This window comes from Myxocyprinus asiaticus, chromosome 47 (genome assembly GCF_019703515.2).
Source record: "Myxocyprinus asiaticus isolate MX2 ecotype Aquarium Trade chromosome 47, UBuf_Myxa_2, whole genome shotgun sequence".
NCBI lineage: Eukaryota > Metazoa > Chordata > Actinopteri > Cypriniformes > Catostomidae > Myxocyprinus > Myxocyprinus asiaticus.
This window is the reverse complement of record NC_059390.1, coordinates 572,147-594,393: the sequence shown is the minus strand read 5'-3', so window position 1 is coordinate 594,393 and position 22,247 is coordinate 572,147. Positions and strand designations below refer to the sequence as shown.

Here is a 22,247-nt window from a genome sequence, read left to right as displayed (position 1 = left end):
ACTGACAAAACACTCTCCGAAACTGCGTACTGTCACAGCATGACCTGTATTTGATAAAGGATGCACTTATCTGCCAGGAAGACAGTACGTTCTTTTAAGTATGCATGCGAGTAGTATGAATAGATTTCGGACACCATCCTGGGACATGGGTATTGAATCGTGACCCTCATATATGACGTAAGAACAACAACCGCGAAAACTATCTGCTCTGGTTTTGTTTTCATTTTTTTTGTGTTTTTTTTTCCCTTTTTCTCCCAATTTGGAATGCCCAATTCCCAATGTGCTTTTAAGTCCTCGTGGTCACGTAGTGATTCGCCTCAATCCGGGTGGCGGTGGACGAATCCCAGTTGCCACCACGTCTGAGACCGTCAACCCACGCATCTTATCACATGGCTTGTTGAGCACGTTGCCACGGAGACATAGCGCGTGTGGAGGCTTCACACCATGGCAACCACGCTCAACTCATCATGTGCCCCACCGAGAACGAATCACGAGGAGGTTACCCCATGTGACTCTACCCTCCCTAGCAACCGGGCCAATTTGGTTGCTTAGGAGACCTGACTGGAGTCACTCAGCACGCCCTGGGATTCGAACTAGCGAGCTAGCGAACTCTAGGGGTGGTAGCCAGCATCTTTTACCACTGAGCTACCCAGGCCCCTGCTCTGGTTTTTAAGCACAAGGAACAATTATGTTGGTAAATGTAGCACTTACAGTGGAGAAGAGCCGTCCGACTTGCGGTTCACCACCGCTCTTTTAAATCCAGCGTTTTGAACGTGACATCACCTCAGCTCCCGAGTTATGGGATCGTAACTCAGAATCTCACCGGAAACAGTAGGTCATCCGGGCATTTCTCATATACTGCTTCATGAATACTGAAGACTTGGACGTACTACTCCACTGGCATACTCTTTTTGGCATACTATACAATAAGGAAGTATGGATATTCAGATGCTGCTTTTGAGAACTTTGTCTCATGTCTGAGTGACAGCGCGTCACACAGTTCTGAGAGCACTATGTGTGTGTGTTCCTCCATTCTTATGACTTTACTGTGCGGATCTATGAGATATTTCTGTGTCAAGTAAGAGCAGGTGCTCTTCGGCACAGTTCAAGTTTGTATCCAACCTCTTCGCAGACTTTCAGGACACTGTTCAACATTTCAGATGCTATGATTGGTCCGCTGGTTCGTCTAGTTATGAACGAGTTATTCAGTCACATGATGCGCATTTTGTATTCCTAATAAATGCAACAGGAGTTTATTCGGTAAATGTGTTTTTCATCATAGTTTATGCGCATTTCTTCTTATTGAAGAATAAGAAGAATGTTTCCATCCAGCAGTTTTTATGCAATATCCCACAATGCACATGGATGGAAACCCAGCTACTGATATACCATATCTATACAGATTAACAGAAATGAATAACAACAAGAGAGTCACAGAGCCGTTTTCACAATATTTATTATAAAAATATAAAACAGAAATGAAAAATCAAAACATTCTTGAAAGCCCATTTTGAAAAATGGTCACCTCTTTAGGAATTGGTTTGCATACACACACACATACTGTATACACACACGCATACGGTATACACACACACACACATTAAACAACATATCTGCATCTTACATGAGCGTAAAACAGGACTGATTTGACCAGGATGTTTGTGTGTTTTACATGTTATAAAAACACGAGTTGGACACAGAGATGAACACTCTTATTCTAAACCAGCAGTAAACTAGTGCATGACATGTTTACATCTACACTGATTAACATTTCTCTATCTGCAGTATAAGAAACATCTAAATCGCAGTCATTTCTGCCTCCAGCTGAGGAATGATCCAGAAAACCTGTGAAATCTCCCTAGATGAAACAAACGTGATCAGTTCAGTGGTAATGCTAAATTATTCTATCTGTTCTATATGATACACTCCAATGCACATTTATACTATTTCATTCAGAACCAAAACCTCTGTATTCATGTGGGCAATTTTTCCAGCGTACCCTAAAAATGTTAAAAGCATAATTGAATGTTGGCACATATGCATGTGTATGTGTGTATATATATATATATATATATTACATTTGGAATATAGGTTAGCAGTGTTGGCTAGTTAGTTTCTATTTTATGGTTTCTCAGATTAAAAGGTGCATAAATACTAATAAAACTAGATGTTGGAAAAACATTACATCTGGACTCTTTTGGGTCTAAACTTTTTTTTTTTTTTTAAGTAAAAAAATACTAAATCAATCTCATAGCTTATATCATAAACAGCAAGAGAAACAAATCAACGAAAATAATAAAATGCATCAATTGCTCAACTCGAGAGTTTCTCTAAATTTGTGCTGGAAGGTTCAATTTTAGCTGCGCTTACAGTTGTAAAAATATTCACCATATTAGGGCTGAACAATTTAGACGAATCTAATGGGGATCATTTTGAAAAATATTATGAGTGCGATTTTGAACTTTGATATAAACATAGAAAAAAACATTTGAATACTTTTGACCAAAATTCAACCATCGGCTATGCTTTACGGCCGATTTCCGTAAGGGTTTTCACACTTACCCTAACCCTCTTAAAAACAACCAAATTAAATGAATAAATAAAACCGTAAAACGGCGGGGGAGGGTGGGGGGGGGGGGTCCTCACAATCACAATCACGTTGCATATGTCTGCTTTGTACTTTCTTTTTGTTCAATTTGTGAAAGGGTCAGCTTACTTATTATTTTTTTAATATTATATTATTGCAATATAATAATAAATGTTAAGTTAAGAAATCATTATAGAAATATATTATTTTATTATAATAATAATAATGTATAATAAATGATAATAATACTTATTATTCAATAGTAATTTAATTCTTTAATAAATTTAATTTCTTAACTTGCTTGTGGCATTGCTATGCAGTCCGGTTAAACCTTCAAGCCTTTATTTTGCCGAAAGCTTTTATTTTGAAAACTGAAGGAACGCAAGTTTCTGTTGTTTGTAGTTGAGTTGACAACAGCCTTTTAATGCAGTTAAATGCTCTTATCTGCCTTGCTGTCATGGGGTTATTTCACATTTTTATAGTAAATTGTAGCAGCCAAACATGGAGGTACGTGAAATTACACAAATGTGCAATTAAAGTCATTCTGAGGCGCTTTAAATATAATGCGCTCAGTGCACGGAAGCACACCGAACCAAACTCGGAACACATCAGTCAATGTGTGCATCAAGCACAGAACAACAAGGAAACAACATGTGTAGTACACAAAACAACTGCGCACACAAGCGCAGCACAGCGGGCGTTCAGACTATTTATTTATTTAATTAAATCGCAATCCTCGACACTGGGTCATATCGCGATTTTGGTTTTATTTCGATTAATCGTTCAGCCCTAAACCATATATATCTATATTACCAGCTGTGTTTGATGTGCATTCTATATATGTGGTTACAGTGCAAAAAACTGAACATTACAGCACAATCCAGAGGTACGCAGAGAGAATTAATAAATAGGTACTTAACAGTATAAATCTTGGACATAATGTAGATTTCCGTACATGTACAATAGCAGTTATTTTTTATGTTTTAAAATCATGTTTAAAAAGCAATTTTTTTTTTTTTTTTGCGGCAGGTTCGTAGATTATTGCCTTTATAAATTATTTAATATTTAATAAAATCTTCTCAATGGATTATGTTTATGAGTATCAGTTCATGCCTTCGTATGTTTCGCATTAATTGCACCAGGCCTCACACAGCAAAATTTGATGCAATTCTTGATGAATCGCAGGTGCCACAGTAAGTGCTATTAGAAATTGGCGAAGTCGGCGGGAGTCGTCTTTCACGGGGAACTGTAGGCTGGGGAAGTGGAAGGGGTTTGAAAGGGGAAGCAGAAGTGATGTTTGGCATGTTCAGGGGTCGGTGGTGTTGATGGTCACTTTGTCACGAGTGGTCATACCCCGATACCAGCTGCAGTAACCTTCCTTCTGCTGGATGCAAGCGTAGTTGCGGGACTGGTAACCGGGATAACCGAAGTGGGACAGCATATCCGTCCACAGGCATTCGTTCTTGGAGGTCACAAAGCACGGCAGGTAGTAACAGGGCTTGATCTACGAAGAGAAGAGCCACAGGTGAGCTTTCAAAGCAACAAATCACAAGACGAGCAGTGTGAACGGAACCAAACTTTGACCTAAAACGACTCGAGTTTGCAGCAAAACGCCTCTAAAGACAGATGGGTTTAAATGTCTGTGAATGGTTCCTGATGCTAATGAGCTCCTACTCAGGAACTCATGCTACTCATGCTCATTCTTGCTTTTGAATGGACTAAGAGGGAAACCAGACAAATCGAGATGGATTGAAGACATCTTTATAAAACTGTAAATAGCACAAGTTTGATAATTACATTTCCAGATGTTTTATGAATGTATGTCGTCACACAGAGCACATTCATGTTTCGCTCGTATCACACCCCTGAGAGCGCCTGCCGTCACACTTTTTGTGAGCGTCCAAATATATAATAATTTTACCATTTATTTTTGATAACAATGCACAGAAAATAGGATGTAAAAAGGTGCACACAGCACGTGTATCAAATTATCCAATATTTAGAGCTATGCAGGTAGTCAATGGGGCTTTAAAAGAATGGCAGATCCAAACTGTGATGTCAAAGGATGTGAAACTTGGACTGGAAAATGGTCAACTTAGTGTTAAGAAATCAACCTCAGGCAAATTAGATGGGCATCGTGTCACGCCTCATCCGGTAGTAGCAATAACAGAAAAATAAAACGTTCTTTGTGTACACTTGTTGTCTGTTTGTATGGTTTTTGCCCAATGTGGACAACAAATTCGGGGTTGTTGGAACAGGAGCGGTCGGGATGAAAATCCCTGCAGGGGGGCTGGGTAGCTCAGTGGTAAAAGACACTGGCTATCACCCCTGGAGTTCACTAGCTCGCTAGTTCGAAATGACTCCAGCCAGGTCTCCTAAGCAACCAAATTGGCCCGGTTGCTAGGGAGGGTAGAGTCACATGGGGTAACCTCCTCGTGGTCGCTATAATGTGGTTCGTTCTCGGTGGGGCGTGTGGTGAGTTGTGCGTGGATGCCGCGGAGAATAGCGTGAACCCTCCACACGCGCTACGTCTCCGCGGTAACGCACTCAACAAGCCACATGATAAGATGCACGGATTGACGGTCTCAGACGCGGAGGCAACTGAGATTCGTCCTCCACCACCCAGACTGAGGCGAGTCACTACGCGACCACGAGATTTTGGGCATCCAGAACTTTGGATGCCCAAAACTTACGGAATTGGGCATTCAAATTGGGAGATTTGGCTTGTCCTGACTTTGAGTCATTTATGGTTAATGTTTGGCTTTCTGATTTCTAAACGAACTTGTGTATGTTTGGGAGTGGCACACAGCAGCTGAGGATGATGGTCTGTAAGATGTGTGTCATTTCTGTTGCTTTGCCCATCAGCGCAATATGACTGCCCAAAAAACATGAAATATGCAACGAAACCCCAAACTAATGTGTAACATCTGTTTAGAAGACAATATCACACAGATAAAGATTGCCACAATGTCTTTAGAAGTGTTAAAGAGTAACTAACTAAAAGTAGTGACGCTACTAAGTTGTTACATTTTTCAGTAGTGTGACAAAAGTTCAGCGATTTTCACAACAGTGTAGCAGTTCTACTGACAAGCTACTTTTTTAGCATTAATGTAGTTTGTAGTTCAGCCAACTACTTTATCTTGACTGTAGTTTAACTACTTTCAGTTACGAGTTTCTAGAGTTTCTTCAGTCGTATTAAACTCGATGATTATTAGGAATGTGGCTGATTTTGCCAGTGCATCTTCAAATAAACATAGGTCTTCTGGACAGCAGATTACAGTACAGAACATCTGTAGATCAGTCCATACTCTCAGAACTGAGTCCAGTTTGGCTTCTGAAACAGCAGTTTAATGCCAGAGCCAAACATCTGGAGCTCTCCAACAGAACCCAAAAATACACTTCTGTCCACTGATGCACACAGGAACGCTCTTTAAACCAGTGCTTCTCAACTGATCGTGTGTTTTGCGCTGGTCTCTCTGAACACTATTCTGTGATGGGATGTTTTTGTGCTCCCTGTCCCCTCCACCACTTCATAAGGCTCATGTGTTGGCACTCACCCTGCAGTTACAGCCCAGCTGGTAGCGATGGTTGATGCCCTTCTTCTGTGCCAGAGACAGACGCTCCCACCTCTCATTGAAGTTACACAGTCCCGTGTAAACTTTATCATCATGAACACGACCTGAGGAGACAAACGCGTTCAGTTTTAGCTTTATTGCACCTTTAGAGTTTTGTGTGTTGCTTGAGGTCATGTACTTCTAAAAGCAGATTTTTTATTTCTATTATATATTCCTTTTGTCATTTTTTTAATAACAACTGAGGTAATTTATTCAGTGCGATCGCTTCTCTCTCTGTGTTTGCGGAGGTAAAGATGCGAGTAAGTAAGCCTGACAGCGTCAGCAACACTATAAAGAGCAGCGGGGCTTTTAGCGGAAGATAAAATTTCACATCACGGAGAATACAGAGTTTTATTAACAAGCTTTTCCTCATTTTATCACTGAATGTAAAGTGATTAGAATCTGAAGTGCTTTTTCTCCCCCCCCCGCACGCTGTGCTCGCGCATCAGAAAGAGCGCTTTCATCCATGAATGTGAGAAAACAGCACCTTTAAATGCAAAAAATACATTTCTATTCCTGAGTTTGACTTGATTTGGAGTCGTCCCACATTCTGTGTTCATGTTTCTCCGTGTTTGTCTCTCGCTATCAGTCTCACGTGCAGCCAGGAGGAGGCACACAGATATTAACATACCACGATATAGGCAAGTCTCAACCGATTGACATTTTATTCTGTCCCCACAATATATATCGTCATACCGCCCAGCCCTACTCTCACTATAGTTTTAATGCATTACTTTTTCACTGAGGCACACAAAAATAAGTATTATGTCTACACAAATACATTTTCTGACTTCTGGTACCTAATAGGGCTGCAACTAACGATTATTTTGCTAATCGACTAATCTAACGATTATTAGAACGTTTATTCGACTATTCGGGCAATTACCGCAACGATTAATCATTAGCTCTTTTTATTTATTTTTTATTTGGAATGCCCAATTCCCAATGCGCTCTAAGTCCTTGTGGTGGCGTAGTGACTCGCCTCAATCCGGGTGGCGGAGGACGAATCTCAGTTGCCTGAGACCATCAATCCGCGCATCTTATCACGTCGCTTGTTGAGCGCGTTACCGTGGAGACGTAGCGCGTGTGGAGGCTTAACACCATCCACCGCGTCATCCATGCACAACTCACCACGCGCCCCACCGAGAGCGAGAACCACATTATAGCGACCACGAGGAGGTTAACCCATGTGACTCTACCCTCCCTAGCAACCGGGCCAATTTGGTTGCTTAGGAGACCTGGCTGGAGTCACTCAGCACACCCTGGATTCGAACTAGCGACTCGCGATTCAGAGTTTGTAGTTATTTACATGATCTGTTTCCATATTATTTTATCTTTAATAAAGCTATAACGCATTAAATATAACCACATTAAAGATAACCGCATTAAAGCTGTAACGCATTAAAGATAACCGCATTAAAGCTGTAACGCATTAAAGCTGTAACGCATTAAAGATGTAACCGCATTAAATATAACCGCATTAAAGATGTAACGCATTAAAGCTGTAATGCATTAAAGATGTAACCGCATTAAAGATGTAACCACATTAAAGATGTAACCGCATTAAATATAACCGCATTAAAGATGTAACGCATTAAAGCTGTAATGCATTAAAGATGTAACCGCATTAAAGATGTAACCGCATTAAATATAACCGCATTAAAGATGTAACCACATTAAAGATGTAACCGCATTAAATATAACCGCATTAAAGATGTAACGCATTAAAGCTGTAATGCATTAAATATAACCGCATTAAAGATGTAACGCATTAAATATTACCGCAATTAAAGATGTAACGCATTAAATATAACCATATTAAAGATGTAACGCATTAAATATAACCGCATTAAAGATGTAACGCATTAAATATGTACCGCATTAAAGATGTAACGCATTAAATATAACCGCATTAAAGATGTAACGCATTAAATATAACCGCATTAAAGATGTAACGCATTAAATATTACCGCAATTAAAGATGTAACGCATTAAATATAACCATATTAAAGATGTAACGCATTAAATATAACCGCATTAAAGATGTAACGCATTAAATATTACCGCATTAAAGATGTAACGCATTAAATATAACTGCATTAAAGATGTAACGCTGGGGTGTTTCCTTTAAAGAGCTCCGGCTCCACTTATTCCACAATGAGAGTGCTTCTGTATTTACTTATTTTGTATTTTTTAGAGTTGAATGTGATCTCATGTTATGTTAAATGACAATCAAACGACTATTCGACAATGAAAATAATTGTCAAAATAGTTGTCAAAAATGTCGACTAATCGTTTCAGCCCTAGTACTTTACATCATCATTTTCCAATGTGTGGTACTAGATAGCGCTTTCGAAAGTTTCCATTTTCAGCGGATGAAGAAAAATAAAATATGTTTTATAACGAAAACGGATTCGTGTGGACGTGGCCTCAAAGAGAAGCTCTAGAACCAAAGCAAAAAGCACCGTTGGTTATTTCAAATCAAATCAAATCACTTTATTGTCACACAGCCATATACACAAGTGCAATGGTGTGTGAAATTCTTGGGTGCAGTTTGCGATCAACATAGCAACATATTTGCACTTGTTTTGGATTCTCTAGAGGTTGGTTTGCTGTAAATTCTATTAATCAAAATTAATAATTGCAATTACAATATCAAGGGAAATAATCGACAATTCTGATTTTTCTCGTAATCGTGCAGCCCTACCGGATGCTTTGAATGCAAATGATTTTCAGTGCAAACATTTACACTTCAGTAATACCCCAGTCCAGTACTTACAGCACAACATTTCTTTAAAAGTCTGTGTCGTTGCATATTAAACAGCACTAATGCAGCCACACTCCCCCTGCAAGCTGCAGGATCAAATATCAGGCCACTTTTATTTGTGCTCTTTCATGAATATTCTCTCTCTAGGTCAACGGGGTAAAATAATCTTCTGGAGTACGGCTGGATTAACTGGATACTCATACCTCTGGCTCTTTTGATCACTATATTTAGCGTTTGACTGTTTGTGGATTATCACCTACAGCAGAATCTCAACCTCTGCGACAGGTGCGTGTCACACGCTCGCCACCGCAGCTTTCATTGAAAACAAAAGACGCTCTGCCGCTGTGTGTGTGGCTTTAGATTACACTTCAGTTGCTGGTTAAGAAAGACTTTATGAAGAGCATCAGCCTCTTTAAAAGCTCATCTCACACACTGAGTGATCAAAGCAAGTTCTCCAGCGCCTGTCAGCAGAGTTCAAACACAGAGCTGATATCATCCGCCCGCAACCAGAAACCCATTATATATTTAGGATACTGTGCTGTTGCACATCTTCACGTTTAGGCTTGAAGCTGGACTAGAGATTCTTTCATATTGGTGCTTGCAATAAAATGCAGCCTTAAGTAATTAGTTATCCTGGTGATAGACGTTTTTATCAATTATACATTCAGTGTATATTGTAGATGATGTTGACACCTGTGACAGGTGATGTCATGCTCTCACCTGTGATGAGGTACTGGTATTTGTTGATGTCAAACTTGACTCCACACATGCTCTCTGAATCATGCGTGTAGATGTACTGCACGTGCTGCATCTTATCAAAGCCCTTGTACATCTACACAACACAAAACACACAACACAGTTAACAATTACTGAGACACAACTGACCAAAACACATTGAACATATTCAACAGGAACAGTTTCGGGGTCTGGGTATCTCAGCGAGTACTGACGCTGGCTATCACCCCGGAGTCACGAGTTTGAATCCAGGGCGTGCTGAGTGACTCCAGCCAGGTCTCCTAAGCAACCAAATTGGCCCGGTTGCTAGGGAGGGTAGAGTCACATGGGGTAACCTCCTCGTGGTCGCTATAATGTGGTTCTCGCTCTCGGTGGGGTGTGTGGTGAGTTGTGCGTGGATGCCGCGGAGAATAGCGTGAAGCCTCCACACGCGCTTCGTCTCCACGGTAACACGCTCAACAAGTCACGTGATAAGATGCGCGGATTGACAGTCTCAAACGTGGAGGCAACTGATATTCGCCCTCCGCCACCCAGATTGAGGTGAGTGACTACACCACCACAAGGACTTAGAGCGCACTGGGAATTGGGTGTTCCAAATTTCATTTTATAAACCTCTTGAGACACGAGCGTGACTGCGGTGTGCATTTTCCATTTCCATTTTTGATTTGTAACTAGTTGCATCTAATAAACAAACAAAAAAAACGTTTTTTGAAGAGCAAATAGTTTTCCTCAAAATGTATGTCCACATATGGGGACAGCGGGACTAAGTTGTGAACTTTAAAATTATACTGGCGAATTAGCTTTTCGGCAAACTGTTCATTGTTGCCAAAGGTTTGCTGTAGGTTCACCACTACCGGTGAAGAGCTGCAAACTTCGGCAAACATTTGCAGCGAATCACAAACTCATTTGCATGTGAAAATAACGAACAGCAATTTTGTGGTAAGTTTGCAAGAACAATTTATTTATTTATTTTTGGTAAGGGAAGCTATAGAAAGTCAGATTTTATTCATCAAATTGTTTATGTTTCCAGGAGTGTTTATGCATGTTTTTGAGACAGCTGATTTTCTATAAAGCTGCTTTAGAACAATTGTGTATTGGGAAAAGCACAAATAAAAAAAACTACAAATAAAAATGATTTGACATTTATGTTACAATGTTTCTACTTTGGCAACAGGATCTCAATGTTCTCTCTTTGTACTGTCAAACAAACAAGTGATAGCAAGAGCTGAAGCATTTTACCAATCAGAAATTAGCATAGTTAATTCTGTGGTCATTGTGTTTAACAGCGTGCCGTTTCATGATAAACCAATGAAATTTTTTAAAATGGCATATCGGATTAAACTAGAGATGTTAATCTTTTGACACAAGTTTCAATGTGAAAACTTAATTAGGTTTCTTAACAGATTTAGCTTTGTTGGTGTTTCTCCCAAAGACAAACTCCGCTGTGGTCAGCGCCATGTTGTTTTGTCACGAAAGTTTAACCCTTTACTGACAGCACAGAGTCTTCTGAACTGAGATCAGTCAGTTTAAATGAAATTAAATAGTGAAGACAAACAAAAAAAAATATCCACGCAGAAGGACGCGGGGGGTCGCACTACGTTAAAGATTACTCCATTAAATTTGATGGAATTTTTTTTTAATCAAATTTAAATGCGAAAATCTTAAAATAATTTTTTGAGTGCATGGAAATCCTGGAAATATCAGGGAATTTTAAAATTGTGTTTTCCAGGCCCAGAAATGTCACTGAAATCTCTATTTTTAAATTTATTTTTTATTATGTAAGCTTTGTTTCAAGTTCTAATTATTCAAGACAAGTCAACAGTCTGTAATAGAATAATAAAAAATAAAAAAATAATTAAAACATTATTAAGAATAAATGAAAGCAATAAATAGAAACAAATTAAAAACAATAGAGCACAAAAAATTGTAAATTAAGAAAACAAAATGCCTATCAATTATTCAAGTGAACATTCAGTATGAAATTAAATGTAACATAAAACTACTAGCTACTGGTTACATTTAAACTTCAAGTCCCATATGTTGGTGCAGAAATGTTTCCCACGCATGCATGATCTGTTCATGCACTTGAAGCGGGAGTTTTCTGAGCTCTACTGCTGTTGTGTTTGATGTACATGTTGGCAATGTTGTGAAAATGAACACACCTTCATCTGTTTGATGGTGTAGCGCAGGGTGCCAAACGGCCCGTCGTTCAGAAGTTTCTTGCCCACAACTTTTGCTCGGATCACTGCAAAAACACAACAAACACAATGAAACCGCATTAATACAGTATTCTAGAGGGACGTCTGATTGCATCTGTTATAGCAGGATTTCTGCCTAAAATTCATAGGTGACAGAGACTCCAAATGTCTCTAAAAACTGTATCGATTGTGGAACTGGACTTCCTCCTCAGAGAGCAAAGAATGAGGTCAATTTGAGCGGCTTCGCTCCCATAATCCCCTGCAGTGAGAGCATCGGTAACCTGATACACTAATGCACCCTCATGAGTGCAGACAAAACATGAGCAGACGAGTCATCATGTGAAGCCTCGTTTACATCCGTGAATGTCTGCCAACATCTACAGAGGGAACTTCACCTGCTCTTCTGACAGAGAGGAACGAAGGAATGTTTGTTATCTTTCACCGCTGGAATTTCCTGCCTGGAATTCTTCAAGGCTCAAATTCCTCAGGCTGATATAAGAGGAAAAGTTAATTCATCCGGCCTGAAAGGAAGATTCTAGCATCCCCCCCCCACCATTATCGTCTCTCTCCTCTCGGGGCCCACAGACGTTGGTGTGTGCAGGGAGCGAGAACAAAATTAAAGCATTTTAAAGGAACAGTTCACACAAAAATGACAATTCTGTCATTATATTCACCCTCAGGTCGTTCCAAACATATTTGGCTTCCTTCTGAGGAACACAAATGGAAGATTTGTTCATGCTGCACTTTTCCATACAGTAATCAGTGACTGTCAAGCACCAAAAAGAATAAAATACACCATAAACGTATCATAAAAGTAGTCCATATGACTCGTGCTAAATTTGAGTCTTCTGAAGTTGAAAAACAGATTTAAATAAAGAGGTTATTCACTTAAAATCTTCCCCTCTATAGTCATATAGACTACTGTCATGATACTTTCATTGTGAGGGAAAGAGCAGCGTGAACATTCTGCTAAACATCTTTTATGTTTCATGGAAGAAAGCTTGACACAAATTAGTCTACTATCAGCCGGGGTGTGCGAAACATACTGGTTAAATTACAAATATTTCAGCTCTGTAGGTCCATACAATGCAAGTGAATGGTGGCTAGAACTTTGAAGCTCCAAAAAGCACATAAAGGCAGCATAAAAGTAATCCATAAGACTCCAGTGGTTTAATCCATGTCTTCAGAAGTGATATGATAGGTGTGGGTGAGAAACAGAGCAATATTAAAGTCCTTTTTTACTATAGATTCTCCTCCATGCTCAGTCAATCTCCAGTTTAACTTTCATTTTCACTTTCTTCTTGTGTTTGGCAATTCACATTCTTCATGCATACGCCCCCTACTGGGCAGGGAGAAGAATTTCTAGCAAAAAGGACTTAAATATTGATCTGTTTCTCACACACACCTATCATATCACTTCTGAACACATGGATTAAACCACTGGAGTCTTATGAATTACTTTTATGCTGCCTTTATGTGCTTTTTTATTGGAGCTTCACATTTCTGGTCACCATTCACTTGCATTGTATGGACCTACAGAGCTGAAATATTCTTCTAAAAATCTTCATTTGTGTTCTGCAGATGAAAGAAAGTCATACACATCTGGGATGGCATGAGGGTGAGTAAATGATTTTTGGGTGAACTGTCCCTTTAATGGACCAATCGAGTAACTTGACTCTTTCATTTACTCTGTTGCTAATCAGTTTGACCTCACGGTCACCTGTCATGAGACTGTGGCTTTCATCACCTCCATCAGCAAATGCTAAAGGTTCAAAGTTCATGCCACTGAGCTCAAGTCTAAGAATGGGTTGGCCTTTAGAGCAGTGCTGTGATTGGCTGTTGACCTTGTTTCTGAAGTGTGTGAAAAGACACTTCTAGAACTCTCCGGTGACCTCTTGACCTCACCTACATATAACTTCCTGGAGTGGCTGCTCTGATCAGTTAAACGCTCTCTCTCGCTATAGTTGACTCCAGAGCGCCTGTGAATGTTTACGTAACCTCATTCCAGAGCTGTCGGTATGACTTCCACCTGATCAGAGAGAGTTACTGTAGCCGTGCGCACGGCCCGCGGGCGCCGATCTCTCGCGGCTATATTTAAGTGCTGAACCCCCCTCATAACCCCTGTGAATCATACATGAAAGCCCCGAGCTGCTGTACACCCGCTGTGAATCTTGAATATTCATGAAGTGCTCAAGAGTTTGACTTACATTTCAGAAAGTAGATGGCCGATCGCTTTCAGAGGTAAATGGGTTAAAGCATAGAAATCCTCCAAAAGTGCCACTAAAAATGCCCCCCAAAAATTTTAATTGTATAGAATTCCTCTGTATTTGTAACATCTGATACTTATCTATTCTAGGCCTAGTTATACATATTGTAAAACATATGAGTTGAGTTGATGTTGATTTAACGTTATGGCTAAGAGGTAATGTATTCTGAATCTTATTAATCAGATTGAAAATTCATTTATTTAATTTAACTATTTAAAAAAAAAAATCACTGTATATTTTTTTTATGTTTAGAATAATATATGCCCTCATAAAAGTACAAAATGCCCCTGAAAAATCAAATCCAGGGGGCAATTACTGCTCTTTAATGGAAAAGTTAATTTCTGACACTGGTACAGTCTTAATATGAAACTCATTAATTATGTGAGAAATTGTGTATAACAGCCTGAAAATGTAACATTAGGAAATATATCAGATGTTACAAATTAAAAACATAGGGTTGTGTTTTTTTACTCTAGCATTTCTAATTTCGGTGGTATTTTTGTCACTTCTGGTGGCATTTTGCCTTGAACCCTTGTTAATTCCTGATGCTTGCCCAGAGTCGTATCTAGAGACCAGAATATCATAGAGACTTGGGCTCTTTTGACACTTTTTGGCCAATAAGAAACATGTTTTTTTTTCTCTTAATGAGCTATACTGCAAGTATATTTGCTCAAATACTGCGATTCAAAACATGTTTACAATAAGCTGATACGGCTTCAGGCGTGCGTATATACGGTGCGATTTTCGGCTGTAGTGCGAGCTCTCCCGTGGAAATCGTTTGCACTCGTGTGGTCGCGGCTCGCATCGTGTGAGAGGAATTACGAGCAGCTTACGAGCAGCTCACAACCTCCCGATACTTTTTAAAACCGTCTAAAAAAAGTGGCCGCTGTCGGCTTGAATTTTTGAGGTGTGTGCGGTTGAACGAGCCGATTTGCCGATCTACCTGAAGTTGACCAATCAGGAGAAGGTGTTACAACTCACATGATCAATGAAAATGAGTGTTTATGAAGCTTTTACACTTTTGGTGTCCCATATTATTCACGACCACATCACTGAATGATTCTACAGAAACGCCGTGCTGTTCTCTGCCCTTCAAACAAATAATTTGCCGCACGGCGTCACTCTGACAGACAAAGATTTAAAATTTCCGTCCAGCATGCAAGCAGCGACACATATGGGAAGGATGTAGCCTACATGAGAGTCGTAGCCTAGCGGGCTGTGCTCATGACATGTGGTGCTGATGCATCGTGGGTGACCCGAGTTCGAGTCCTGACTCGTGAGGTCCTTTCTCAATCCCATTCCCACACTTCTCCCTCTCATTTCCTGTCACCTCTCTACTTTCCCTATCCCGCCAAAAGGCCAGGGCAGCTCAGTGGTAAAGACGCTGGCTACCACCCCTGGAGTTCACTAGTTTGAATCCCAGGGCGTGCTGAGTGACACAAGTCAAGTCTCCTAAGCAACCAAATTGGCCAAATTGAGGGTAGAGTCACATGGGGTAACCTCCTCGTGGTCGCTATAATGTGGTTCGTTCTCGGTGGGGCGTGTGGTGAGTTGTGCGTTGATGCCGCGGTGGATGGCGTGAAGCCTCCACACATGCTATGTCTCCGTGCTGTCACATGATAAGATGCGCGGATTGACGGTCTCAGACTTGGAGGCACCATCCAGATTGAGTCACTACACCACAATTGGGCATTCCAAATTGGGAGAAAAAAAAAAAAAAAGCCAAACGGTCATAAAAAAATAAATTAAAATAAATAACTGACAGAAACGGCGCGTGTAGTTTGCACACTTTCATTTTAATTTTGTGCGCTTTATTATAATGCAGAACTGACAGCAACACACTGTTGTTATGATTGATGTATGCAGTCATGAAATCACACAGCCTCCCTTCAAAATCTGAATCTGTCAAATGTCGGACAGCATTTGTATTAATTATCCATACATATATATATATCAGCTAATGCATCCCCTGGCAATGCCAGTCTTCTTTTTTATTTCTAAATCGCAAGCTACAAGAAATGAAAGCAATGTCCTCCTCTGGCTTTATATCTTATAATGATAAATAGCGCAAAAATTTGAGCGATTGCTTCGGAATTCGCCAGGTCGTTAAGTCATGCACCACTGCATCTGATAATCAGATAAACTGACTCGTAACATGTGCAGGGGCTCACGACCTCCCGAGTGTCAGAACTCGCACTGTGTACGCCCGTCTTACGAAGAGTTTCTTCTTAACTGCTGCTCTGTCCCTGAAGTTTAACCCGCCCTAGTTAAACTGCATTAAACCGATCTCAGTTGAGACACCCCTGCATGGCACCTCACCCCATCACCACGTCAGATGGGAACCAGAGCGGGATATTAAACTTCAGGGGCCACCGTGTAGGGCAAAACACTAATCTGGGGCTTGAAAGGCCTTTAGTGCAGCAGTCCAGAGTGAATGGACCATTTCAAATGCCTTCAAAATCCCTGCCAACTGGGGCTACATGTAAGATCACTGCTGTTCAACACATTCTGGAGGTTTGCAGTGGGCATTTTGGCAGAAAATTGCTCTGCAACAGCTATAATGGAGCTGGAAATTCATATTGGTTGCATTTGAATGGTGCAATAAAACCTATTGGGGCGGTGTATTTTTTTCAGCAGCTGGCTTCATTAAGTTTTCCCTCTCTTTTTTGTATTTTGTTTTTTTGTTTTCCCCTTTCCTCCCCAATTTGGAATTCCCACTACTTAGTAGGTCCTCGTGGTGGCGCGGTTACTCACCTCAATCCGGGTGGCGGAGGACAAGTCTCAGTTGCCTCCGCTTCTGAGACCGTCAATCCGCGCATCTTATCACGTGACTCGTTGTGCATGACACCGCGGAGACTCACAGCATGTGGAGGCTCATACTACTCTCCACGATCCACGCACAACTTACCACACGCCCCATTGAGAGCGAGAACCACTAATCACAACCACGAGGAGGTTACCCCATGTGACTCTACCCTCCCTAGCAACCGGGCCAATTTGGTTGCTTAGGAGACCTGGCTGGAGTCACTCAGCACGCCCTGGATTCAAACTCACGACATATAACGGCAGGTTATATGTGGACAGATCTCATTTTTTCTGTTCAGACTGCCGTCGCTTTTGCTAGCACGTCCACATTAGTTGCCATAGTAACGATGCAAACTTGTGCGTGTTCAGCAATGGATGTTTTGCCATTGATTATGTTTTTCATGAGGGCAGTATCCAAATATCAACACATTAGTCTAGGACAATGGCTTAAAAAATGGTTGAGGTGACATATGCAATGTTTGTCCTGTATTGAAGCGCTCAATATGCTCTAGTCCCATATTCAGCGATTTAACGGCAAGCAATAATATATGCAATTTCAAGACATCATATTTATTAATGGAATGCATGGAAGCTAAAATGTGACCAAAATGATCAAATACAATTTTTACAATTAATATTTTCATAATGTACCAAGTTATAAGCTCCCCTGTGTAATTAACAGCATTAACTGAGAACTTCTTTTTATGTAAACAAAATGGACATTATAACTGAAATATACCCACATGAATCGATTTGGGAAATCTGTATCAATGCCCAGCCCTAGTTATTTCATGATCTCATTTGCACATTTGTGATTAATCTCTCGTGAGTTGATTACAGAGCGCAAGACGCTTAAACGTGCATCTTCAATTCACTTCAAAGCAACTCCAACCATCTGCCGCCCTCCAAAGATCCAGTGAAAGCAGCCAGTTGATCAGACAGCTACCAGTCTAACCAGACACTGTGCAAAACTAACCAGGGCAAGAAAGACACTCTTCAGAAGGTTAGAGTTTTCGCAGTTGCTCTTTTAAAAAAAATACAGATTTACTGTGTTAAAATGGTCCAATCCAAACATGTGAAGAATAACTGGATGTTTACCACTCTGCCTGCCTCGTATGGCTCTACGTCCATATGATGCCACTGAAAATATGTTCCACATGGCAACAGAATGAAAGGCACATTCTGTAGTACTGGAGAAAACTGCATGGCTGGCCTACTGCCATTGATTCAGACACTGAAACAAAAGTTCAACACAGTAGTTGCAGTCTTTGCCTTTCATACAGCATGGATACCAACACAAAGCCAAAGTCACATTTTATGGGACATCTCAATATTCAGTTTATCCACAAACGCTCTCATTAGTATGCGAGTCATAAGTGGCCTCTTCACCAGACATTCAGCCTTTGATTTCAGCTGATCCCACTCAAAACTCACTCACAGTTTTATCTACACAAGCTCAGCGGTGCCGCTCATAAACGCTCTGTGTTGGCGTACGCTGCTGTTCACAACGAGCCGAGACCTTGAAACCGGATTTTGTGGGTTTCATCATGGCCTGCAGCATGACAGAGCCACGACTCCCTGTCAGTGGGAAGAGCGCAGCAGATGAAACACAGCAGATGGTTTGTTGCCACTCTTAACATTGATGAGGATACATGATGTGAAAGCCGTTAAACTCATTTGCATTAGAATTATTTGCGGCGATGTACATGGTAGAACTTGTAAAATCAACATGAAACTACTGTAACCCATGAGGTGTACATAATGGGGGTATTTACACTTCGTCACTTCATGCAGTTTACTGATCGGATTGCTATGAGATCATGAAAAGACCAATAGTATTGCAAGTGGCTCATTAGCAGCATGGTGGAAAGGGGTGTGTGTCTGTAAACTAAAGCCTATTGGCTATTTTTAAAAGTGGGATGAGTCATTCGACATGTCCCGCCCCCACTTCCTGTTTCATTAGGAAATACGTCAAAACATCAAATCAAACCATGCTCGTCAAAGCACTTCACGGGGCCTTTAATCGACCGATAGTTTTTAAAATTGATTTATAGAATTTATAGTATGTTAAAACAATTCTAAGTCATTCCTTGCTATGACGGGCACAGACATTAAGACTACAAGAGTCCAAAATGAATAAAATCCCTGATGCAGTTTATTGTGCAACCAAAAATCCCAATAATAACAAGAAAAAAATGAAGATTTGTTGCATAACGTGGGACTTTTAACTACAAACAAGCCTGGAATACACATACTTATTTTGAGATGACTGAGACTTTTGCTTCGTTACAATCCTCTATATTTAAGTATTTACCAAATTAAGCTTTTTATAGCCTACATTCACTACATTAAAACTATTGGCAACTATCGGCACAGATTTTTGCCGATAACCGATAGTTCCAAAAAAGCAACTATCGGCACCTATTAATCGTAAAACCGGTATATCGGTCCACCTCTAGTAAATGCCACCAATGTGGTCTCTATATGACAGATGGTTTAAAAATAAGAGGGCTCTGTGATGTCAGCCAAAAAGAAAAGTCATTTTAGAGGCGTAGCAAGTCATTACATTATTATTACAAGTCCAGGAACGACATGCATTTAAGAAAGTAAATAGATCAAGAATAGTAAGTGGAGTAAATCGAGACGATTTTGATTTCATGTTGACGAAGCATATGGCAAGAGCTTCAGTCTGCTTCTGGAATGGTTAGTCACTATCACAGATCACTAGCAAACAGTGTTAATCTCTTCAACGAAATCACTGACGAAATTGTTCATTGACGAAGGTTTTCTCCCCAATTTGGAATCCCCAGTGCGCTCTAAGTCCTCGTGGTGGATCCGGGTGGCGGAGGACGAATCTCAGTTGCCTCCGCGTCTGAGACCGTCAATCCACGCATCTTATCACGTGGCTTGTTGAGCACGTTACCGCGGAGACGTAGCGCGTGTGGAGGCTTCACTCTATTCTCCGCGGCATCTGCGCACAACTCACCACGCGCCCCACCGAGAACGAGAACCACATTATTGCGACCACGAGGAGGTTACCCCATGTGACTATACCCTCCCTAGCAACCGGGCCAATTGGTTGCTTAGGAGACCTGGCTGGAGTCACTCAGCACGCCCTGGATTCAAACTCGCGACTCCAGGGGTGATAGTCAGGACAAAGGGTTTTTTGACTTCATCAACAATAACGAAGACGAGACGAAAAAGGCGCGAACGCGTGCCAAGTAAATGAACAAGTTACAAGATTAAGAAACATTGCTGACTTTTATTTTGAAATTCTCCGCAGTTCAATGGTTTCTTTCGCGCACACTCAACAGAACGTGCAATGCGCGATGACCTGATCATTTAACATACAAATCACAATGACGCTGAAAACTAAAAACAACATATTAAATATAAAATGAGCTCTGAATAATCACTAAAAGACAAATAACTGAAAGTTACAACAAATAAAATAACAGCAGTGTATCTAAAATCAGCAAGAAGTTTAGCAGTACACACTAATCTGCATAATTTATTCATAACGCAAAGCATTACTGGGAGGTATCTGTTTATTCTTTACATTTGTTTACAAATATATATTTCGAGGTGTTGTGTTTATAGGCCCTATTTAAAATGTCATTTTATTTATAATAATTTCTACATATACTAGTCCATTTTTAAATGGTATAAGTTAACATTAGTTAATCAGTGTTGGGTGTAATGCATTACTAAGTAATTACTTTTTCATTGGAAAAGGTAAGGGATTACTCTTAATTTTTCAGTAATTTAATTAGTTACTTCTAATGTAATTGTGTTAAATACTATATAGACTCTACAGCAATTCTATATAAAACAATAGTGAATTAAAATCTAAATTTAACGTCTAATGTTAAAATGTATGTTTTCTATTTTAACGCTGCCCCTTTAAATTCTTTGGCCAGTTCATGAATAATTTATTTGATTTATTTATATGATTTATTTGAATGAATTAAAAGAACAGTTTCATGTCTATCCTTGTATTTTTCATCTGGTCGAGGTTGATCAGGGTTTTAGGAAGTAATTAGTAACAAGTAATGTAATTACTTATCAGACACAGTAATCTAATTACACTGTAGAAAATGTAATTAGTAGTTAGTAATTAATTACTTTTTTAGAGTAACTTACTCAACACTGTAGTTAATACAATATGAACTAACATGAACAAACAAAAAATTGCATTTTTATAAATTGACATTAGCCAAGATTAATAAATGCTGGAAAACTGTATTATACATTGTTAATAATGATACCTAATGCAAACCTTATTGTAAAATGTTACCCAGTAATTATCCATGACCTCATGTTAACTGAGACATTGGTTTATTGTACATTAAAATAAGGCGATAAAATGGTGAGTTCACAGCATCTAAAATGCACATATTCCCTTGTGCATGCATGTACATTATAACCAAACATCCTCATGTTGGGAAAAAAGCTATTGGACACGTTTTTTGGCGTCGATTGAGCTATACAGTATAGTGCTTCTTTTTTAGTGCTTTCTATTAAAAAAAAATTTGCTCATCATGTTTGCAGTGGTTCAGTGGATGTTTTAAAGTTAGGACAATTTTCACACTGGGGGCCCCACAAACCCAGGGGCCGGCCCTGTTTTTGTGAACCACAGAATCACTGATTAACTTCGCGAAACTTTGCGATTTTCGTGTTTGAGTTTTAGCGCGCGATGACGCACTTACAGTATACTGTATATAATTCACACAGTACTAGCACAACACAAACTCTTTAAAAATAAAAATACAAATACACACGCTACGCTTGTCAAACACAAAATATGGTTTCATGCATAACTAAATAACCATTTAATTTAGTTATTATATGGGAAAAAGCGCGGAGGTCACCAAACTTCTCTTAAAAACCATCATAAGGTAAATACTGTTAAAAAATATATTATATTCTTTAGATACTGTAATAACACTCATACACTTGTTATTATGAATAAATCGCTCTTATGTCATATTTAAATACTATTAATCACTCACGCGCTCATGTATTATGAATAAGTCGCTCATGTCATATTTAAATGCCCTCATACAGGCGCGTGCGTCTCTTACCGATGTCTGCGTGGCAATACGCGTCCTGCGGATGCGACATCGCGCACGAACACGCGTCTGTCGGCTGGTACATCTGCAGGCAGAAGGAAGCTACCAGAAAAAAAAATGAAGTCTTCATGTTGAAGTGTCTAAAAGCTCCTGTGTGCTCCTGAATACGTCCCTCACGCTCTCGTGTGCACACTGCTGTCCT

The 22,247-nt window shown here is 39.9% G+C and overlaps 2 protein-coding genes across 2 annotated transcripts in view; one reads left to right on the top strand and one right to left on the bottom strand.

The window, feature by feature from the left end:
* The window catches only part of LOC127436440 (synapsin-3-like), a 116,059-nt gene that overhangs the window by 54,535 nt on the left and 39,277 nt on the right, over positions 1 to 22,247 (top strand). The gene's annotated exons all lie outside the window — the stretch shown is intronic.
* Positions 1,440 to 22,233, bottom strand: LOC127436456 (metalloproteinase inhibitor 3-like). The gene is made up of 5 exons (XM_051690626.1): positions 22,058 to 22,233; positions 11,866 to 11,948; positions 9,689 to 9,800; positions 6,145 to 6,266; positions 1,440 to 4,091 (listed from the first exon to the last, which is right to left on the bottom strand). The coding sequence occupies exons 1-5, from the start codon at positions 22,173 to 22,175 to the stop codon at positions 3,894 to 3,896; spliced, it is 633 nt and encodes a 210-aa protein (XP_051546586.1). The 5' UTR covers positions 22,176 to 22,233; the 3' UTR covers positions 1,440 to 3,893.